Raw genomic sequence first — 15,983 nt, 5'->3', positions numbered from 1 at the left:
CTGCCATGCCCTCCTCCAGAGGGTCTTCCTGATTCAGGGGTTCAGGGATTCGGGAAACCTGCGCCTCTTACACTGCCTGAATTGGCAGGCGAGTTCTTTCCCATAGCGTCACCTGGGAAGCCTGCACAGGGCAGAGAAAAAATTCTCCTCTTTTACTAGCTAGTCTCAGAGTTTGTAGGAAACTGACCTTGGTTGGATCTCCAACAATCTGATCAGAGTCTGTCTGTTAACTCTTCTAATCTGACTCACTTTAGAAAGCTGAGACTCCGGCCACCAGAAATTCTCCTGCAAGTGATGCTGCAAATGCAGATGTCCAATCCTGAGTACGTCAAGGGGGATTTTTTTGTGTGCAGTGACAGACTCCATCACCATGAGTTTTTAAGGCTATAATTTCCCTTTTGCCATATTCACCTTGAGATGCATGGTACGAGAGAGATCTCACCAGGAATATGCTGCGTAAGTAGATACACAACTAAAAGGACTTTTTTCTGCTTGGCAACAGACTATTTAGGAAAATGACTAGCACTGTTCAAATGATTTTAGGAAAACTTGTAGCTACATGCAGTTCTCGTTTATCCAAGATTTTAGGCTGTGTCTCCATAAACATAATCAAAGATAGAAATCACTTATATATACTTATTAACGGACAAAAACTATACATGAAATATCATGTTTAAAATAATAAACACATCTAGTCACCATGCCTACATTATTTTACTTATGTAATAAAACAAGGTTCCTCATTCCTTAGTCATGACACTGCATAACGCAGAGAGTTTATTGAAGAAATGGAAAAGTCATGAGTGGGGGATGCGAGAAACAGGACAGCAGCTCCGGAACTCACGCTCGAGGGGTTTCCTGCCGCCCAGCACCTGGGGAAGGTCCTCTTCCCGGTGCACCTGCTGATGTGTCTGGCCTCCATCACAGGAAACACGCTTGTCATCACCATCACCTGGGCTGACCATCACCTCCAGACACCCATGTACTTCTTCCTCAGCAGTTTTTCCTTTTTAGAATGCTACTTTACAACCACCGTTATACCTAAATTGCTGGCCATCTTTCTGCTGGGGAGGCAAAAAATTTCCTTTGCTGCCTGCATCACACGAGCCTTTGTCTTTCTTTTCCTGGGAGCAGCTGTTTTCTTCCTAATGGCCGTATTATCCTTGGATCGGTACATGGCCATTTGCAAGCCTCTTTATTATGCAACCACCATGAACCCAAGGATGTGTTCCCTCTGGCCACTGCCTGCCTAGTTTGGGGGTTCTCCCTCATGGTGGTTCCAGTTACAAAGCTTTCTCAGTTATCCGTCTGTGGCTCCCATGTCCTTCCTCGCTTCTTCTGTGATTTGGGGCCCTTGATTAATCTCCCTTGTTCTGACACCAGCTCTGTTGAAATGTACTTCTTCTTTGTCACTTCGTTTGTCATTCTGCTTTCCCTCATTGTAACCATCATCGCATACAACAACATAGTCGCCACAATCCTGCGACTCCCGTCAGCCAAGGAGCGACAGAAGGCTTTCTCCACCTGCTCCTCTCGCCTCAGTGTCCTCTCTCTGATGCACGGCAGCTGCATGCTTATTTACCTGAAACCAAAGCAGGTGAGCAGGCTGGACTCCAACAAGGAGGCTGCCCTTGTGAACGCAGTGGTGGCCCCACTGCTGAACCCTGCCATCTACACCGTGAGGAACAAGCAGGGCCACCAGGCTCTGAGGGACACACTGCCCAGGGTGAGGCTGCAGAAATAGATCTTTGGAGGCTAAGTGGGTCCTCTTGGCCCTCTAGTTCAGCTTCCCCCCATTGGCAAGGCCCGTCCTCGAGCAGCCCCCCGTCCGGCGGTCCAGCCTGCGCTGCTCTTCGGCTGGATGGCACCGTCTTTATTCTGCAATTCGATCTCGTGTTTGCGCTCAGTCGCTCAGTCACGTTGTTTGTGACCCCATGTACTGTAGCCCACCAGGCTCGTCTGCCCATGGGATTTCCTGGGTAAGAATACTGGAGTAAGCTGCCATTTCCTCCCCTGTGGCATCCCAACCCAGGGGTCAAACCTGTGTCTCCCGAGTCTCCCGTATTGGCGTGCAGAGTCTCTCCCACTGGGCCACCTGTGAAGCCTTGTTCCTTTATTTGAAAATTTCATTTGTTCTCTATGTTGTGCTGATGATATCTTCCTCGATTTTCTGATGAGTCTTATAGGAATTCAATTCAAACAACATTTATGGAGCAACTATTATACGTAAATCATAAGATACAATATCTTTAAGGTAATAATTCAAGTGTTGCCAATCAGATTTAATAAATGTCGTTCATGATACATTCTGGTGCTTTAATTTTCTGATACCTATGAAAAGTAGATAGAACTGTTCTTTACCATTAGATATTCAGGTTTGAATTTTAAGAAACAAATTTGTTTCTGAAAACTATGAAAAGTCATAGTACAAATTAATGTTGTTTTATTAACTGAATTTGTTTATGTAAATGAATCTGCTATATGCTCACTGGTTCTCTCTGGGTCTGTTGATGTTAATATAGTAACAATTCAGTGTATCTCTAGGTGGTTAAGATGAATCATCTTTGGCTGTATCAAACATTATTAATAAAATTTTCTTCAACTTCTTAAAACACAGACAAAAGCACTTTTTTTTCATATTTCTGTAACTTTATTACTTAAAACAGCAACGGAGAGAGTGTTTTATAGGATTTCCTAGCATAATAATTCTGGATGTTTGGTTAAAATCTACTCTGGATGAAAAGGAAATAAAAAATGGTAATGTTAATGACATATATAATTACTAAATAACTCAAGTTCATATGGTTGGCAAAACTGTTTAAAAACCTGAAGATCAAAGGGGAACAATCGAGAAAATGCATGAAACTGTGTTCTCTGGTGGGAACCTTTGGTCTACAATCCTGGGTGGTCCCCTGCCCTATTAAGGACAGATAGGATAATTAAGGTAAGCAAGTTTAAACCCGTGCACTTATTTTTCCCTAACTGATGTTGCCAAGTTCTGGATCCAACCGTTTGTTGAAAGGCAGGTGATCCCAGTAGGAAATGCTTTCTCCCCGTCTAAGTGGTATTTTCTCCTTAGTGTGACCTTAAGGTGTGGGAACTGCTTCCCTTAACATGTCTTCCCTGTTAAGGGAAATTCTGGTTGACATTCTAGGTAGCAAAAGCTAATAGAACTCACACTAAGAAAACTTTAAAAGGAAAATGAGTGCATTAATAATTAAAAAGTGGATTAAAATGGAGTCAGTTATCATGTTTACAGGTTCGCTGAGGAAGTGACTCCCATCAGAAGACAACTGGCCCTAGCGGAAACTCGGTTCAGTCACATCTGATACTGTGTGTGCATGAGCTACACTGGAATTTTAGTATGTCTGACTTGAGGGCATATCTTCCTTTTAGCTTGTTCTGAGGAAGGAAATTATATTTAAGGTATAATCTCATTAGGAAGAATTTTAGGCTGTCAAAAGAGTGTTTGGTGATTTGGGTTTTTAAGTAGGAAACGGTTTGATTATGAGCAGTCCTGGGGTTACGGTTTTCCAAGGACAGGCACGTCTGTGTCACTCCCTTCTCCAAAGTAGAAATAAGGTGGGTAATTTTTGAGCCTGATCTAAAGGTAGGGAACTCCAGACAGTTCTCTGTATCGGTTTCTGTGCATTAGATAAAACAGCCAGTCTTCACAGATGTGATGTGGTCTAATTCACCAGCTTTCCATCTTATAGATCATACATTGATATCAAGCCTAACAGCTACTTAGTCCTAGATTCCAAAAATTTCCTTTCCTCTTATGTTTCCTAAAAAAATGTTTTGTGTTTTAAGTTTGTCTGTAATCCATTTTGAGTTAGTATTTGTATAAGCTGTCAGGCTTAGACTGAAGTTTTCTTTTGCCTGTGAATGTCTAATTGATCCATTACCATTTGTTAAAAAATTATCCTTCCTCCATTGAACTATTTATATATCTTTGTCAAAAATCAGCTGGGCTTATTGTTAAAGGTCTATTTCTGGTTTATCTATTCTGTTCTACCAATCTGTGTGTTTATGTCTCCACCAATATCTCACTGTCTTGACTCCTGTACCTACACAATAAAAATTAATACTGAATAGAGTAATCACTCCTATTTTCTTTATTTTTCAAGATTAAAAAAAATTATATGGCCCAGGCCAATCAATATAATTTTTAGAGTAAGTTTGTCTATGTTTACAAAAACTTTTCTGAGATTTTGCTGAAAACTGCCTAAAACCTGCGGATCAGTTTGGAAAGATCCTAGTGTTAATCTGTTGAATCTCCCAATTCACGAACACTGTAAGTTTCCTCACTTATTTAGGCTTCTTTGATTCCTAACTAACACCCAAAAAAGATGTCCTTTACATTGTAGGGGACTGGAATGCAAAAGTAGGAAGTCAAGAAACACCTGGAGTAAAGGGCAAATGTGGCCTAGTATGGAATGAAGCAGGGCAAAGGCTAATAGAGTTTTGCCAAGAGAACACACTGGTCATAGCAAGCACCCTCTTCCAACAACACAAGAGAAGACTCTACACATGGACATCACCAGATGGTCAACACCAAAATCAGATTTGTTATATTCTCTGCAGCAAAAGATGGAGAAGCTCTATACAGTCAGCAAAAACAAGACCAGGAGCAGACTGTGGCTCAGATCATGAACTCCTGATTGCCACATTCAGACTTCAATTGAAGAAAGTAGGGAAAACCACTAGACCATTCAGCTATGACCTTAATCAAATCCCTTATGATTATACAGTGGAAGTGAGAAATAGATTTAAGGGACAAGATCTGATAGACAGAGTGCCTGATGAACTATGGACAGAGGTACGTGACATTGTACAGGAGTCAGGGATCAAGACCATCCCCATGGAAAAGAAATGCAAAGGAGGCCTTACAAATAGCTGTGAAAAGAAGAGAAGTGAAAAGGAAAGATATAAACATCTGAATGCAGAGTTCCAAAGAATAGCAAGGAGAGATAAGAAAGCCTTCCTCAGTGATCAATGTAAAGAAATAGAGGAAAACAACAGAATGGGGAAGACTAGAGATCCCTTCAAGAAAATGAGGATACCAAGGGAATATTTCATGCAAAGAAGGGCTCGATAAAGGACAGAAATGGTATGGATCTAACAGAAGCAGAAGATATTAAGAAGAGGTGGCAAGAATACACAGAAGAACTGTACAAAAAAGAGCTTCACGACCCAGATAATCACGATGGTGTGATCACTCACCTAGAGCCAGACATCCTGGAATGTGAAGTCAAGTGGGCCTTAGAAAGCATCACTACAAACAAAGTTAGTGGAGGTGATCAAATTCCAGTTGAGCTATTTCAAATCCTGAAAGATGATGCTGTGAAAGTGCTGCACTCAATATGCCAGCAAATTTGGAAAACTCAGCAGTGGCCGCAGGACTGGAAAAGGTCAGTTTGCATTCCAATCCCTAAGAAAGGCAATGCCAAAGAATGCTCAAACTACTGCACAATTGCACTCATCTCACATGCTAGTAAAGCAATGCTCAAAATTCTCCTAGCCAGGCTTCAGCAATCCATGAACCATCAACTTCTAGATGCTTAAGCTGGTTTTTGAAAAGGCAGAGGAACCAGAGATCAAATTGCCTACATCCGCTGGATCATGGAAAAAGCAAGAGAGTTCCAGAAAAATATCTATTTCTGCTTTATTGACTATGCCAAAGCCTTTGAGTGTGTGGATCACAATAAACTGTGGAAAATTCTGAAAGAGATGGGAATACCAGACCACCTGACCTGCCTCTTGAGAAACCTATATGCAAGTCAGGAAGCAACAGTTAGAACTGGACATGGAACAACAGACTGGTTCCAAATAGGAAAAGGAATACCTCAAGGCTGTATATTGTCACCCTGCTTATTTAACTTCTATGCAGAGTACACGCTGGGCTGGAAGAAGCACAAACTGGAATCAAGATTGCCGGGAGAAATATCAATAACCTCTGATATGCAGATGACACCACCCTTATGGCAGAAAGTAAAGAAGAACTAAAAAGCCTCTTGATGAAAGTGAAAGAGGAGAGTGAAAAAGTTGGCTTAAAGCTCAACATTCAGAAAAGGAAGATCATGGCATCTGGTCCCATCACTTCATGGGAAATAGATGGGGAAACAGTGGAAACAGTGTCAGAGTTTATTTTGGGGGGCTCCAAAATCACTGCAGACGGTGACTGCAGCCATGAAATTAAAAGATGCTTACTCCTTGGAAGGAAAGTTATGACCAACCTAGATAACATATTCAAAAGCCGAGACATTACTTTGCCAACAAAGGTCCGCCTAGTCAAGGCTATGGTTTTTCCTATGGTCATGTATGGATGTGAGAGTTGGACTGTGAAGAAAGCTGAGCACCGAAGAATTGATGCTTTTGAACTGTGGTGTTGGAGAAGACTTGAGAGTCCCTTGGACTGCAAGGAGATCCAACCAGTCCATCCTAAAGGAGATCAGTCCTGGGATTTCTTTGGAAGGACTGATGCTGAAGCTGAAGCTCCAGTACTTTGGCCACCTCATGTGAAGAGTTGACTCATTGGAAAAGACTCTGATGCTGGGAGGGATTGGGGGCAGAAGGAGAAGGGGATGACAGAGGACAAGATGGCTGGATGGCATCACCGAGTCAATGGACATGAGTTTGAGTGAATCCGGGAGTTGGTGATGGACAGGGAGACCTGGTGTGCTGTGATTCATGGGGTCGCAGAGAGTCAGACATGACTGAGCGACTGAATTGAACTGCATTGATTTCTTTCATCACAGTGTCTACTTTCCACACATAGATTATGTACATATTTTGTTAGATTTATACCTAAGTATTTTATTTCCTTTGGAGCTATTGTAAATGGCAATGTGTTTTAATTTGTTTCCACAGTTTTATTGTGATTATATAAATATGTGGTCTTTCTTTTGGGGGGTTGATCTTGCACCCTGTGATTATACGGAACTCACTCGTTAGTTCTAGTGATACTTTTGTAGGTTGCTTAGGGTTGTCTCTGTAGATATTCATATACTTTCCCAACAGAAACAGTTTTCTTTCTTTCTTTCCAGTCTTTATGCATTTTATTTCTTCTTGCCTTACTGCAGTGGCTAGAACTTACAGAGTTGTCATGTTCTCTATCTCAGAGAGGAAGCATTTAGTCTTTTAGCACTGAGAGTCCCTTGGACTGCAAGGAGATCCAACCAGTCCATTCTGAAGGAGACCAGCCCTGGGATTTCTTTGGAAGGAATGATGCTAAAGCTGAAACTCCAGTACTTTGGCCACCTCATGCGAAGAGTCGACTCATTGGAAAAGACTCTGATGCTGGGAGGGATTGGGGGCAGGAGGAGAAGGGGACGACCGAGGATGAGATGGCTGGATGTCATCACCTACTCGATGGACGTGAATCTGTGTGAACTCCGGGAGTTGGTGATGGACAGGGAGGCCTGGCGTGCTGCGATTCATGGGGTCGCAAAGAGTCGGACACGACTGAGTGGCTGAACTGAACTGATGATGTTACCTCTTTTTTGTAGGTGTTTTTTTTGTCAAGTTGAGATGGTTTCTCTGCTCCAAGCTTGCTGTGAATTTATTTATGTTTATTTTTTATCATGAATATGTGGGGAAGCACAAATCACTGCTCAACCTTGATGAAGAAGGTGTGGTTTTTCAGGTTGGCATGAAGTTGGAGTAAGATTGGTACTGATAAAAATTCATTTTCTATTAGGCCACTGTCTTCTCAGTCCTTTGGCTAGGGGGCACAGGCTTTTTTTTTTTTTTTTTCTTGAAATAGTTTAAAAAATCTACCCTCTGGCGATTCTGTGCTGGAGGATTAGGCTGCACCCTGCCTGGGAAATACGAGAGGCAATAAGGAAACAGGGAAAGGACTGGCATGCTGTTCTTCAGGGCTGCCCCTAGGCAGTCCACGGCTTCTTTCTACTCTTCCAGAATCTTTCTATGGTTCTTTGCTGTGTTATGTCCAGGGTATTTTAATTAAAGAAGGAGGACCTGGGAGAAATGGGTTATTTACCCTGGTCAAAAAGTCCTTGATAAACTTCTTATAAATCAGGTTTTTTGATGTGAAAGACATTCCTCATGCAGAAACCCATGTAAATTTAGATAAAGAATTGATTCACAGAAGAACCTTCATATTATTGTGTGTGTGTGTGTGTGTGTGCATGTGTGTGCATGCGCGCGAGCACTCTTGCTCAGCCATGTCCAACCCTTTGTGACCCCCTTGACTGTAGCCTGCCAGGCTCCGCTGTTCATGGGATTTCCCAGGCAAGATTACTGGAATGAATTGCCATTCCCTTCTCCAGGGGATCTTCCCGACCCAGGGATCGAACACGTGTCTCCTGAGTCTCCTACATTGACAAGCAGATTCTTTATCACTGAGCCACCTGGGAAGCACCTATTGTGTATATAAACATGGACAAAAGTTGTCAATTTCTGACCATACCACATGTTATAATTATTAAAGCTCTGTTTTGAAACCAGAAAAAAAGTTGTGAATTTTTGAAGAAATGAACTAGGTAGTAGAAGAAAATTCAGTGTCTGACTTGAATTAGTCAGAAGTAGACCTGTAAGCAAGGATTTGAAGAGGATTAGCTTATTTGACGGAGAAGGCGATGGCACCCCACGCCAGTGCTCTTGCCTGGAGAATCCCATGGGTGGAGGAGCCTGGTGGGCTGCAGTCCATGGGGTCGCACAGAGTCAGACATGACTGAAGCAGCTTAGCAGCAGCAGCAGCAGCTGGTGATCAGAATGCCTCTTTAACCAGTCTTTCTCTATTGCTCCGCCCATTCAGGCACTTAGTGGGCTCCCTTGCCTGGGGTCCTTCTCTGTTGTTTAGCACGTCAGGCACATAGAGGGGCCCCCCTGACTGGGGTCCTACTCTGTAGATCAGCATGTCAGGCACTTAAAGGGGCACCCTGGGTGGGGTCCTACTCTCCATTTCAGTGTGCCAGGCATCTGATGGGCCAGCCTCTCTATTGTTCAGCTGCTGATGCTGGCATGTGGGGAGAGGGAGGCTATGGTGATGGCTCCATCCCCACACGTGACTAAGCAGTACCGCTTTGCTTCCAGGGCTGCCTGGCTTTCCTCCACTGGCATTTCCCACCAGGATCTCCTCCCTCAAATCCCCTCAATCCATCCGTCTGTAATCAAGAGCAGCCCTCACCCTGGGATTGCTCCACAATCCCTAAACTCCAGCTCCCAGCCGCTGCTCCTTCCAGGAGACCAGCGTTCCTGTCTGCGATGTGTACGGCTGCAGCAAGGACTGTGTGATTCTCATTCCGTTTAGGCTCCCACAGATCAGCTGTTTCACTCTCAGTCTTAAATATTTCTCCTCTGACTCAGACAGTTGCCCTGACGTGGGGATGGGACCCCTGCTTCAGTTCCCCCACCCATGGAGGGCTGGTCCGGTCCTACTAACACTCGTGTTTCCCCCTAGTTCCTTCATCCTACTGAGTTTTGTGTGGTTCTATATCTTCTTGTCCACTGGTCAGGGACTCCTGTCCACTCTCAGCTGGAGTTCTGCATGCACTTCTGTGTCTCAAGGTGTGCTCCTGATGCATGCATGGGGAGAGAGGTGCTGCACGTCCACCCACTCCCCCGCCGTCTTCTAGACTTCTGTTTCTGAGCTTGCTGACTCTGACTTCCAGATGGCTGCTCTATTTTCAGAGTCTCCTGACGGACTCTTCATCCCATTTACCAAGTGCTTCAGCTCCAGAAGTTCTGTTTGCTCGTTTTCAGAGTTTCAGACTCTTTGGTAAACATTTTTTTCTTTCATTAATTTTATTCCTGAACTCACTGAACTGCCTTTCTGAGTTTTCTTGCGGCTCACTGAGTTTTTATGACCACTATTTTGAATTCTCCATCAGCTACATCACAACCTTCCATGACTTCAAGTTTGGTTTCTGCAGGATTGTCATCTTCTTTTTGCGATACTGTGTTACTGTGGTTTTTCACGGTGCTTTATGAGTTGTTCCTCAGCCAGTCCACATCACATAATGAACACTATTCTCATTTAGGCAAAGATGTGTTTACTTTGATTCTAACAAGTCAACAGATTGGTAACTAGAGACCGTTCTTTTGATTTTCAGTGGGTGGCATTATAGCACAAGTTTCTGGTTTTTCCTAGCTGCGCTGCCTCTGGCTACATTTGAGAATCTGCACTTTCTGCCTTCCAGTGTCTGTGCCAGAGTGTTGCTCATGCCCTCACTCATGCCAGAGTGTTGCTCATGCCCTCACTCATGCCAGAGTGTTGCTCATGCCCTCACTGATGCTGCTTGAGCCCCCGGGGTTCCTGGGGCCTTGGAGCTGCAAGTGGCACTCCTGCCACTCGTGTTGACACCGGGGGCGCTGGGTTGGTAATGAGAGACAAAGGTCATTCCATAATGATAAAGGAGTCAGTGCATCAGATGACGTAACAGTTGTGTGTGTGTGTAACAATCATACGTAGCTATGCTACATATGTGCCCAACATCGGAGCACCTAAACATATTAAGCAAATGACAGAACTGAGGGAGAAATAGACAATAATGCAAGTAGTGACCGCAACACCCCACTCTCATCATTGTGATGATTTCATCACATCATGCACTGAAAATCAACCAGAAAATGACTTGAACCATGTGCTAGATCAAATGAACCTAACAGACATTTTAAAAACATCCCATCCAGCCAGGCAGCAGCAGCAGAATGCATATTATTCTTAAGTGTGCACATATCATTCTCCAGGATATACCATAAGATCAAAAAACAGGGCTCAGCAAAATTAAAGACTGAAATAAGTTCAAGTATATTTTCTGATCACCATTGTTTGAAACTAGAAATCAAGAACATGAGGAAAATTAGAAAACCTACAAATATGTGAAAAACAACCAACATATTCCCGAACACTTATAGTTAAGGAGAAGTCAAAGGAGAAAAATATTTTGAAACAAATGGAAATGAAGACACAATGTACCAAAACTTATGACATGTTGGAAAAGCAATTCCGAGAGGGAAACGTGTGATGGTGAATTACTATGTTGAAAAAGAGAAAGATATCAAGTAATCAACCCAACTTTACAGCTTAAGAAACTAGAAGTGAATAGACCAAGTTGAAAGTCAATAGAAGGAAGGAAATAACAAAGACCAAAGCTGAAATAAAGAAAATAAACAAAAGGGATGAAAAAAGTTAAGCAAAACTAAGAGCTGGTATTTTTTTTTTTTTTTTTGAATGATAAACAAGGGAAGTCTGGCGTGTTTGTAGTCTGTGGGGTTGCAAAGAATCAGACATGACTGAGCTACTGAGCTGAACTGAAACAAGGGAGAAAGAGAGAACACTCTTCCCAGATGGCGCAGTGCTAAAGAATCCGTCTGCCCGTGTAAGAGAGGTGGGTTTGATCCCTGGGTCTGGACGATCCCCTGTACGAGGAAATGGCAACCCGCTTCTCTACTCTTGCCTGGAAAGTTCCATGGGCAGAGGAGCCTGGCAGGCTACAGTCCATGGGGCTGCGAAGAGTCAGACATGGCTGAGCACACCAGCATGAGCACTTAAGTAAATTTCATTCAGCCTTAAAATAAAAGGAAGACAATCCTGGCATTTGTGACAACATGGATGTGCCTGGGGACACCATTCCAAGTAAGATAAGCCAGACACAAGCAGGAGCAACACTGTATGATTTCACCTGTGTGTGGAGTTTAATCAAACCCACAGAAGCTGAGAATAGAATGGTGATGGTCAGGGCTTGGGTGAGGGAGATATAGCGAGGTATTGATCAAAGGATACAGAGATTCAGTTATATGAAATAAATAATTTCTGGAGATATGTGTGACATAGGGCCTATGATATATAATACGGTATTGCCTATGAACAAAGATGGCAAGAAGAAGCCTGTGGAGGTGATTTGTTAGTGATGATTTCACAGATGTCTATGTCTGTCCAAACACATCAAATAACGTACATTAAACATCTACAGTTTTTCTGTCAGTCATACGTCAATAAAATCATCTTAAATGTTATGAATGGAAACACCTTTGATGCAGAATCAGGTTAGGGGACTTGTCTCTATAAAATGTTTCACAGCACCAGAGCCTAGCGCATGAATCTGCACGGTAGCATGTGTCCTCACTGGGCACCACCTGTAGCTGGCAATGACCAGGCTAGATTCATACATCAAATTTTGGCTTCCTGGAGTTCATTCTTCTATTCGTCAAGTCCACCACTCAATCATATTCTATCTTAAGTAACATAAAGTACATCTGAATAGTTTAAGTATAATAAATTATAATCAAGTCTTGATTAAACCTAAGAAGGCTTCCTGTCATTTCTTGATTCCTCAACTTATTAATAAAATACTAAACATCAACGACTTCAGTACACTTTTCAGTAGTTTATCTCTCAGGGTGGAGCATTATTTCCATGCTCCTACGACATCTTGAGTCATTTTCAAGTGGACTTGAGATTGTCTGGCTCAATCGCCACATGCTATGGATAACATGACTTAAGTACTTTAGGAGGTTGACCAGTTAGAGGAAGGCAGCAGGAGCCTCAGAACTCAGGGCTTCCAATGCAAACTATTTCAGAGTCTACGAGCGGGCCCTTTGCATTCCATCTCCACCGCCAGCCCCCTAAGCCATCGTTCTCTTTCTCTGGATTTCTGCAACAGTCTTTGTATCCACTCTCCTCCTTTGATCTTTGTTTTTCCAATGTCTTTTTCATGCAACATCCACAGCTATGAATTAAATACACAGCTAATCAGAACATACCTGTGATATTTTTAGAATGCATTTGATACCTCTTCATTGTCAGGAAGATGAATATAAACTTTGTAATATGACCTTCAAGGCCAAGTATGATTCAACCACGGTGTAGGACATATTTCATAACATTCATCTGTGATTATTTAATCTCAGAGTTTGGGTTAAAAAGCAAACAAGAGAGAAGAAAAACGGTATTAATCTAGACGTATTTCCTCTGGAAATGAAACAGACACATTTCTATCCTGGAAATAAGAGCTAAAAGCACACAAAGGATGAGAATTGAGATAATAGAAATGTTGGCTTTAAAAGAAGTTATCATTCAGAAGATAACCTTGTAGTTGACACCACAAGTCTACCAGAAAAAACTGTTTAAATTATTTTCATTAGTAACACGAAGTAGGTTGATAAGCAAATAACTTATATTTCATTGCCTTGTGACTTTGGAAGCGATCAGACAAGTGTGGATTAACTGCTCCTTTTCACTGATGAGCACACCCATTCTGTAGCAACAATTTTAGGATAAGAACCATCATAAGTACACATTTTGCAACTGGAGTTGGAATAAATTATTTAGAAAATAGAAGCACTGATCAGCTGTGGAGTGCTGTGGTTAATCCCCCTCCTTAGAGGATGGTCCGGAGAAGGCGATGGCGCCCCACTCCAGTGCTCTTGCCTGGAAACTCCCATGGATGGAGGAGCCTGGTGGGCCGCAGTCCGTGGGGTCGCTAAGAGTCGGACACGACTGAGTGACTTCACTTTCGCTTTTCACTTTCATGCATTGGAGAAGGAAATGGCAACCCACTCCAGTGTTCTTGCCTGGGGAATCCCAGGGACGGGGAAGCCTGGTGGGCTGCCGTCTATGGGGTCGCACAGAGTCGGACACGACTGAAGCGACCTAGCAGCAGCAGCAGAGGATGGTCTGAGAGCTGACACAGTTCTGTTTCCTTCAGCATGAACGTGATCCCTACATGTGTAGCGAAGCTGTCTAAAAGCAGCAATTAAGAGCGCATCAGGTGCAAGCTATCTATATCCCATTATGAAGGGCACTAGAACCATTATTTCCTTGAGGTGGGCATGAAGGGCCTGCAGACCTGAGGACTGGTACTATAGTTATCTTTTCCTTTATTGTTTTAATTATATGAGTGCTTGGAGGGAGTTGCCATGCCCTTCTCCAGGCAATCTTCCCGACCTGAGGATCAAACCCGCGTCTCCTACGTATCCTGCGTTGCGGGTGGATTCCTTACCCGTGCGGAGCTGCCTGAGATGCCCCACATGATTGTAATTCGGTTGACTGATGTTGATGGTCAGATGGTGCGTGCATGCTAAGTCACTTCAGTCGTGTCCGACCCTGTGGCACTATGGACTGTAGTCCAGCAGGCTCCTCTGTCCATGCCTTTCTTCACGCAGGAATACTGCAGTGGGTTGCCATTGGGGCCAGATGGTAGTAAAATAAAAAGAGCATAAGTTACTAAATTTCAGAAATTTCAAAACATGGTTTATATCAGAGGGAAGAATGAAAATGTATTAAAGGATTTTACAGTCAAAGTCAAATGTCATCAGTATGTGGCATATTTAGGGAGAAAATATTCATGCACACCAAGGTGAAAAGCGGCCTTGAGAAAACAGATCTTCGCTGATGGGGATGAGTTAACAGAGATCAGGTAAGGTCTGCCACAGACTTCCCATGACAGCTCTGGGGACTGCTACAGTGTCTGGAATGAAGACAAATGGTTTTCTGAAGCCTTCCACTCCAAGACCATATGATTTTTTTTTTTTAGCTTGATATTTTCATCCTGAACATCATTTTTCTCAGAGCCTGGTGGACCTGCTTGTTCCTCAGGGTGTAGGTGACAGGGTTCAGCAGTGGGGTCACCACTGCGTTCACAAGGGCAGCCTCCTTGTTGGAGCCCAGCCTGCTCACCTGCTTTGGTTTCACGTATATAAACACACAGCTGCCATACGTCAGGGAGAGGACACTGAGGTGAGAGGAGCAGGTGGAGAAAGCTTTCCGTCGCTCCTTGGCTGAAGGAGTCACAGGATTGTGGCTACTATGTTGCTTACACAGTGATACTTTCGACGAGGGATGTCAAAAGGACACACAAAGCAAGGGTAAAGGCATACATTTCAAGTTTAGTGTCAGAGGAGGAGAGATGGATCAGGGGGCCAAGGTCGCAGAAGAAGTAAGGGATGACTTGGGGGCTGCAGAAAGAGAACTGGGACACCTTCACCACCAGACCAGAAATAATGGTGAACCCCAAAACACAGCAGGCTGTGAACAGGAGGCAGCAGGTGCTCGGGTTCATGACGGTTGTGGAATACAGAGGCTTGTAAATGGCCAAGTATTGGTCCAAAGATAACACTGCTATGAGGAGGAAGCCTGCTGCTCCCAGAAATACTAACACAAAGCCTTGTGTGAGTCAGGCAGCAAAGGAAATTGTTTGTTTGCCTGAAAGAAAGATGACCAACAGTTTAGGAACACCTGTACTTGTGAAGCAACACGCACAGGTGTCTGTAGCCTGGAGTCAGCCCAGGTCATGGTGACTGAGTGCATCGCCCGCAGCGGGGGCCAGGCGTGCCAGCAAGAGCACCAAGAAGAGGACTCTGCCCAGGTGCTGGGCAGCAGTGAAGCTCTCCATGGTGGACTCTTCGACAGCTGTCCCATTCTCAGTTCCATCAACATTCCTTTCCACAGCAGCATCGTCTGCGGGTCTTAGCCTGCAAGAGAGACATCACAGCGAGAACAAAGGTTTAGAGGCGCACAAGGTCAAGCTCCTTAACTACCCAAGAAGGCAGCGACATGGAGAGCAAAGCAGTCCTGTTCGCTGGTTATTGGATCAACAAGGCATGACTTCAATACTAGTTCAATACTGAGTTCTAATCCTTTGAGAGATTGATTCTCTTGGAAAGTTATTAATGGTTGACATTTGTGAACTTCATTTTCACTCTGTGTAAAAGGAAGACAGGATCTATAGCTCACATACTGGTGAGAATTAAATAAATAAAGGATGTAATTCACTTGTCATGTGATATCAATGATTCTTATGTGTTTCTCAAGGTCTAATTTTAATGTTGAAATCACTAGTGTATTCTTAAATATGGCATGATGAGTAGGCAGTGTTATTCACATCTACAAGTTATAAAATACGGTATTACCAATTTATATTTAAATAAAGACAACAGTAGTATAATAATATTCCCTTTGAATATGTCTTTTACAACATGCAACAAATTCTATGGTTCAAATTATAATCATCAAC

General features: G+C 43.3%; 1 protein-coding gene and 1 pseudogene across 1 annotated transcript; one reads left to right on the top strand and one right to left on the bottom strand.

The window, feature by feature from the left end:
• The first annotated feature begins 421 nt into the window (after positions 1 to 421).
• Positions 422 to 1,744, top strand: LOC128047441 (olfactory receptor 2AP1-like). Its single transcript, XM_052639643.1, is given in 3 exon segments — positions 422 to 456; positions 824 to 1,215; positions 1,218 to 1,744. Coding segments are annotated over 3 exon segments (954 nt in total).
• Positions 1,745 to 14,500: 12,756 nt separating this feature from the next.
• On the bottom strand, positions 14,501 to 15,424 carry LOC128047439 (olfactory receptor 6C75-like; annotated as a pseudogene).
• Positions 15,425 to 15,983: the final 559 nt, after the last annotated feature.

Source organism: Budorcas taxicolor, chromosome 5 (genome assembly GCF_023091745.1).
Source record: "Budorcas taxicolor isolate Tak-1 chromosome 5, Takin1.1, whole genome shotgun sequence".
NCBI classification, from domain to species: Eukaryota; Metazoa; Chordata; class Mammalia; order Artiodactyla; family Bovidae; genus Budorcas; species Budorcas taxicolor.
Note: the sequence above shows the minus strand (reverse complement) of the source record. Positions and strands in the feature narration are given on the sequence as shown.